The 7850-nt window shown below is 41.9% G+C and overlaps 1 protein-coding gene across 1 annotated transcript; it reads left to right on the plus strand.

Moving 5' to 3' along the window:
• Positions 1–4402: 4402 nt before the first annotated feature.
• On the plus strand, positions 4403–5465 carry LOC143526396 (hatching enzyme 1.2-like). The gene is made up of 4 exons (XM_077020918.1): positions 4403–4520; positions 4626–4766; positions 4851–4968; positions 5078–5465. Exons 1-4 carry the CDS (start codon positions 4403–4405, stop codon positions 5463–5465), a joined length of 765 nt encoding a protein of 254 aa, XP_076877033.1.
• The last annotated feature ends 2385 nt before the right edge of the window (positions 5466–7850 follow it).

The raw sequence follows: 7850 nt of genomic DNA on the forward strand, positions 1-7850 counted from the left end.
GTTGCTGAAGCTCAAACGCATCCTTCTGCATCGAAGTCGAAAGGACAGAGACAAAGTGACATCCACATGCCAAGGTGAGCAAGAGCAAAAATGCTTAACTGTGGATGATTTGGATGAAGCAGAAAAGGCAATAATTTGTTATGAACAGCACTGCCACCTGGATGCAGAATTGAAATTGATGAAAATGAACAAACCAGTGAAATCTGATAGCCTTGTATTCAGACTGGATCCATTCATTGACAATGGCATCATGAGGGTTGGAGGACGGATAGGTAAAGCACCGATATCTGTAAACACAAAGAATCCAATCATACTCCCCAAGTCATCACATATATCCAAGTTGATCCTTAGGGATATTCATCAGCAAAATGGACATTCAGGAAGAAATCACATGCTATCAAAACTTAGACAAAAATTCTGGCTCCCTTCGGCTAACTCTTGTGCTAGACACATTGTTAGATCTTGTGTGTTTTGCAGACGGATGCAGGCCAGACCTGGAATGCAGAAAATGGTGGAATTGCCACAGGATCGGATTACTCCCAACTTGCCACCATTTTCCCATGTTGGTATTGACTTCTTTGGTCCGGTGGAGGCCAAGAGTGGTCGCTCACGGGTAAAGCGCTGGGGAGTATTCTTCACCTGTCTGGTAAGCCGGGCAATCCATCTAGAAGTAGCATGGAGTCTGGATACCAGTGCTTGCATGAATGCAGTCCGGCGGTTCCTGTGTCGGAGAGGTCAGGTGCTTACCATCAGAACAGACTGTGGCATCAACTTCACCTCTGCACAGAAGGAACTGGAAATGGCACGGAATCAGCTGGATAAAGAAAAGATTCAGGAATTCCTGCTAAAAAACCATGTCAAGTGGCTGTTCAATCCACCATATGCAGCTCATTTCGGAGGAGCATGGGAAAGACTTATCCGCCTGGTTAAGAAGACACTTCTCTCGATTGTACGATAACAAACACTGGACGACGAAATGCTGCAAACAGCCTTTTGTGAGACTGAATGCATTCTCAATGACCGACCGCTTACTACAACCTCTAGTGACCCAAATGATCTCACACCCTTGACACCAAACCACCTACTGCAGTTGAAGAGTGAACCGTTGCCACCTCCTGGTCTCTTTAGTAAAAATGATGTGTACAGCAGGAAATGGTGGAAATATGTCCAATACCTGGCAGATCAGTTCTGGTAAAGGTGGACTATGGAATACCTTCCACTACTGCAAGAACGACAGAAGTGGCTCCACACTGAAATGAATTTCAAAATCAATGACATTGTGGTGCTGGTAGACCCAGCAGCACCTAGGAATTCTTGGCCCCTGGGTAGGGTGGTTAAGACCCTGCCTGGCGCCAAAGGTCTTGTGCGAAGCGTATTGGTGCAAACAAAGACCAACGTGCTGCAGAGACCCATCAGTAAGCTTTGCTTTCTTCTCGAAGGTGATGAAGCACCTTCAGAGAGGCTCTGATTGCACACTTGCAGTACTGACAAATCTAAATATTCCTGTGCGTGCTCTCACACCAGCCCATACACTTACACCTACGGACTTTCACAGGTGGCGCTACATGTACATTGGACTTGGACTTGATCAGTTACCTTTTTTAACTTTACTGAAATAAAAAACAAAAAAGGGGGGGGACCCGAATGGAAACAAAATGTAAGACTAGCATTTCATTTGGTGTTTCTTGGTTTTTTATGGTTACCTTTGTGTATGGGCTAATGTATTGTGTATTAGGTTTTGGAACACCTGTATTGTATAGCCTTTATTGAGTACGTATGGCTCCCTTTCATTATGGTTTAGAATTGTCCTGCAGTAACAGTGACAATTAGGGGCCAGTGTGTTGGAGCCATATTTGTGAATTGTACATCATGTTGATGGTAACTTATAATACACATAAATTAGTGGTATACTTACCTGACATGTTTGCATTTTTATACATATCTGTCTGTCTATGCCTATCCTATTTTTATTTCTCTGTCTGTGAGTGCTTACTTGACTGCGTGTCGGGAACAACTTACCACCATCCTCATTGGCGTTAGACAGAAATCGCCACTACATATGCATTTTATACTTTTGGATTTAATTTCATATTTTGCAAATATGGATGTTTGTAGCATCCTTGGACAAGCCAGGGAAATGCCTACTTTTTATTTTGAACCATTACTTATCAACAAATCATTCTAAGAAAAAATGGACAGAAATTGATTTTGCTTTTTGAAACAGATTATAACTAGTGGTGGGACTTTAACGCGTTAATTTCGATTAATTAATTACAGGAAAGTTAACGCACTAAAAAAATTTACGCATTTTAACGCATTTAACGCACGAGACACTTTTGCACCATGGAATGTTTCTCAGTACGCGAGTTCCGGGCATACAGATTATGGACACACAATAAGATCATGATGGAGATGACTGAAGAGGCTACGCCTGTGGATGGGAAATTAAAAAATATGAAACTTCCAGATGGAAGTACAAACAAAAATAGTGTTATTTACACTTTATGTAGGAAGGAGTTCGCTTATCACAGGAGCACTTCCACCCTTCATTACCACCTCAGCGCAAAACATGTTGCGGCTAAAGCTGGGCATACACTGTGCGATATTTTAAATCGTGTACTCAGCTCCAGCTCAAACTGTACGACTAAGTCGCAGGGAGAGTCGGCTCGTGGAGCTGCTTCAACAGTGCGATACTCTCACGAGGAGCGATTTGAATTTCAAACATGTTTGATGTTCTTGCGACGCTGCGATTTCTGATCGGGAGTTGGTCGTGAGGTGTGAATCGCTCCTCGTTTACCTGTGTGAACTATACGATGCACGACACGCGATTGAGCCGAAACGAGTGAAAAATTGGCTGAAAATGGGCCAAAAATCGCACAGTGTACGCCCAGCTTAACGCGCAGGTCAGTAATGATAACTTAGCTGCTAAATGTATTCCTAGTACGATAGGGTGACCAAACGTCCGTAATTCACATCCTGTCTCGGGCGTCCCGGGTTTTTTTTCTTAAGTGAGGAAATGTCCTGGTTTTTAAAATACCTTCATTGGACCATTAAGTCTGGATTAAACTTTCGCGAGTGGCCGTAGCGCGCGACTCCGCACGCGTTTATACATGACGCACATTATTTGTGTTGTCCGCTCCCTGTGGTCGAAGATAAATGCTTACAAGAAGCGCTGCGAATTGCGTCAACTGATGCAAGTTACGAACTACCGTCCAGGGGTGAGTTTCCCGAAACGTTCTTAGCGCCAAGTACTTCTTAACCTCGTACGTAAGAACGAGGTTACGAAGTACTTAGCGCTAAGAACGTTTTGGGAAACTCACCCCAGAAAGACAATGTCGAAGAAAATCCAGCAGCTGTATGATGAGGAAAGAATTAAAACAGGTTATTGTGAAGAGTGCCACAAATGTGGCTGTGACTGGGGATCACTGGACCTCTGTTAGCAACAAGAATGATCTTGGTGTGACAGCTCATATTATAGATGATGAATCTATAGATGATGAAGATCCAGTCATTTGCTTTGAGCATGCAGAAGACCACTTATAGGCACTATGAAGATGCCTGTGGCAGAGGCCTGGGAAATTAAAGAAAAATATACCATCTAAAATGGTATTAAAAAACATCTTCTGATTTATTCAATTCTTCCAATATCCTGAGCAAAACATTTTTGGTCAGAATTTCCAATGTTCTGAACTGTTTTCTGCACACTACACATATATTGGTCTGTGTAGTAGACTGGTGGAAAAATAAACAAGATGTTGAAGTTTATGATTATGTTCATTGATTCATTCATCATTCAAACATAAATTAATATTTCTCATGTTAAATACTGAAATGCGATTAAAATGCAATTAATTTTGATTAATTAATTACAAAGCTTCTAATTAATTCGATTAATTTTTTTAATCGCGTCCCACCCCTAATTAACATTATATATGTACCTGAAGTGAAGACAAAAAATGTCAGCAAATTTTTAAGTTGCAATAGTTTTTCTTAAAATCTCCAACATGAAAAGCTTGACTGCTTCTATGACACAATTCTTGAACTATCCTTTCCAACAGATCCTACAATAGTGATTAAACTGAAATGACAACAAAAACAGTCCAATGCACAGTGATAAACAAACTCTACAGATCATCCATTAGTGGAGATTAGCCAAACAAACTCAGCCGCAGACTGCAATTCATTGAGATATTTTACTAATGGGGAAGTTCCAAGTGTCCTCCCTTTGGTGATATACTTTAGACAGTGGACACTAATGCCTAACATTAGTCCCAAACTGTCACACCTGTGTTTGTTTGTTCATGGGATTGTGGTCATATAAGTGTCCATGTGTATAAAAGGCCAGGATGGACAGTATTCAGAGTGTAGAAGCATCCAGATCATCTCCTCACACTGAAGCAACATGGAGCCCAGAGCCTCTCTCTACATTCTAGCCCTGCTGCTGGGTCTCTACCAGGCTGTCCCTCTCACAGAACCTCAGCATGTGGACATCATTTCACGCATTATCACCATCAACAATGGTCAGACAAGTTGCTGGTTGTTATCTTTTTATATTAACATTTTGTTTGAAGTTCCTGTTTGGTTTTTGCAACCCAAATTTCTTTTTGTTCCATGATTGTATGAAGGATCTAGTGAAGAGTTGGTGGAGGGAGACATACATTTGCCAAGAACCAGGAATGCTCTGGTCTGCCCGAGTAACAAATGCTTTTGGCAGAAGTCTTCAACTGGAGTAGTGCAGGTCCCTTATGTCGTGAGCAATGATTTCTGTAAGTAAAACCTCCAGATTCAGGTTCAGGTTTTACATTGATGTTGATGTTATTTCTTAATGTTTTTGCTTGGTTCTTTTTCAGCTTCTTCTGACCTGAATGTAATTACCAGTGCCATGGCATCCTTCCACAGCAAAACCTGCATTCGCTTTGTTCGCAGAACGGTTGAACCTGATTACATCAGCATTCAGAACCTAAATGGGTGAGAGCAGGGAACTATTTGAATTATTTTACTTCTGTTATTCCTATTTTGTACACATTGCCAATTGCTTGATGTCTGTGACCACGACAGTCTTCTCTCTGTCTTTCAGGTGCTACTCTGCTATTGGCAAAACAGGTGGTTCTCAGGTAATCTCTCTCAGCACAAGCGGATGTGTGTACCATGGTATCGTTGAGCATGAGTTGAACCATGCGCTCGGTTTCTACCATGAGCATACCAGGAGCGACCGTGACAAGTATGTCAGGATCAACTGGGAAAACATTGACCCATCAATGCAGTACAATTTTAACAAGGCGAACACCAACAACCTCAACACACCATATGACTACACCTCCGTGATGCACTATGGAAGAACTGCTTTCTCTGTTAACGGCCAGTACACCATCACTCCTATTCCTGATGCTTCAGTGGTGATAGGGCAGAGAGAGGAACTCTCCACCATTGATGTCAAGAGGATCAAAATTCTGTATAATTGCTAAAATTGACATCATATGATGTAAAATTTCTAAACAATACTTCCTCTGTTGCTCGATCTAGTGTGTAATCAAAAACGTAACAATGCAATTGTCATGCATCATGTGACTGTACAATATGTACTAATGTCATATAATAAAAGACTTCAAAGCAAATTAATCATGTTCAATGGTATGTATTCAGAATGGTCTGAGCAGCAGTGCTGGGGGGCACAGCATGGCATTATACGTAGATGAATCGCAGATTGCTCTGAGAGCTTTAATTATGAATATGTGTGTCATATTTTTGTCAATTGTGATTTTCACGTCAATCGAAATTTGTCCTCCCCATTTAACCATCTGTGCACTTAGAACACACACACACACACACACACAAAGTATTACTAGGGGGCTTTGTTGAACACGTGCCCAGAGCGGTTGGTAGCCCTAGCCCGCCGCTCTGGAGCAGTTGGGGTTACGTGCCTTGCTAAAGGGCACCTCAGTCATGACCTCAGGCCTGGGAAACCAACCCAGGACACTCTGGTCACAAGACCGGTTCCCTAACCACCAGAGCATGACTGCCCCCTATCTGATGATACTGAGTCTGATCTTATACTTATCATAACATATCATAAAGTAGCGTTGTAAATATATGGGTCCATGGGCTTAATGAGCAAGCCAGAGGCAACAGTGGCAAGGAAAATATCCCAGGATTTAGGAAGAAACCTTGGGAGGACCAAGTCTCAAGAAGGAATCCATCCTCCATGGGGCATCCCAGCTAATATCAGTCAAATCTTACTTGTGTATTTTCTCATCTACTCCAGGGTGTTTGGGATTGTAAGGTGAAAACCACATGAACAGTTCAAATACAGTACATGAGCTTGCAATTACCATGTAGCTCGAACATGGTTTTTTAAAATGACAGTATTACCAAAAATGGACGGACTGGGGGTGAGAGCAATCGTATGTCATTCCAAACAAATATTCATCATCATCACAAAATTGAGTGAACCCTTATAGTGACTGGCAGACAATATCAACATCTCAGTTTTCTTGAACACTCTACGACTTGGGCCTCCAGGCTCTGTATTTTACATACAAAAGGCTAAATGAGAGTTGTGTAAATAAGTCTTAAGCCTAGATTGAATAATTGGGTTTGTAACTGAGCCTCAAATTGATGCTGTAAGGCTGTTTGATAAGTAAGAGGCTTCATAGGACAAAGATTTACAAATAGCTGTAATTGTAATAATTATATGTGGAGAGTACAGTCGACCACGTGGGTTATGATGTGAAATGAGTTGGACACTGTGAGATCAGACCATGCTTTTTGCAGCATTGGGTTCATGCAGTAGAACCTCTGTTTCATTGGAATTTAGAAGAAAAAAGTGAGTTGCTGTCCATTGTTTTATGTCCTTTATTCAGTCATTGTTGTTAATGTGGCATGGTCGTAAGTGGACCTTCAGTGCAATACCATCACGCCCACTGTAGGTGAGGCTTGGCGCCAAAGGGGGGCGATAAACGGGAGCACACCGTGGTGCATTCACTTCCTGTCCGGGGACACGAAGGCCTTGCACGTTGTCTGGTATGTGAACGCCATGCCTGGAAGAACTGAGACTGTATTGGTGGCATTTCATTTATTCGCCATTCAACTGCAGGCCTGATAGTTTTCAGGCGCCACGCCGGAATTCCGGCGTACCGACATGTCCGCGAGAAAAAAACACATTTTATATATATTTTATATTAAAAATATTGACGGAAAAATCCGTCAAATCATAATAATAAACCACACACATGCGCGTGCTGTCTGTTTTGAGGCTGAAATATGATCCTCTCACTGGATCATCAGTGCTGGATGGATGACGGCGGTGTCATTTGATTGACTTGCGGGTCATTCCGCCTTCTGATTTTCGGACTTTACTTAAAAAAGCTACCTCCCTCCAGCCTTAAGTCCAGTTTGTTTTGGTCAGTTAATGTTTTCAACTTGATTGGTCGTGTCGAAGACATTAATGCATAAACATCATACAGGCGGTCCAGGGGTTACGAGGTTCCCGAGTTACGATTTTTCGTGGTTACTACACATCTCCCATTTACTGTATAAAGCCTCGTTTGGACCCAAGTGGTTCTGCGTCGTAAACGGAACTTGGTGTTTGGTGTGCGCGGCGTCAGGATTAGTTAAACGCAGCTATGGATAAAGGTATTTGCCAAAAGGCTAGCTTTAGGATAGGATAACTGCGTATAGTACGTTATTTACGTACAGTATGTACGTATGTTCCGATTTACACCAAAAATCGATTTACGACGGATCAACATCGTAACCCGGGGACCGCCTGTATTTCAGACATTGGAAGAGCTTCAGAGGATAAATTCAGTATTTTATCTTTATTCTGATTAAGTTAAAATTTTATCAGAAAT

The sequence above is a fragment of the Brachyhypopomus gauderio genome, chromosome 1, assembly GCF_052324685.1.
Source record: "Brachyhypopomus gauderio isolate BG-103 chromosome 1, BGAUD_0.2, whole genome shotgun sequence".
In the NCBI taxonomy this organism is placed as follows: domain Eukaryota; kingdom Metazoa; phylum Chordata; class Actinopteri; order Gymnotiformes; family Hypopomidae; genus Brachyhypopomus; species Brachyhypopomus gauderio.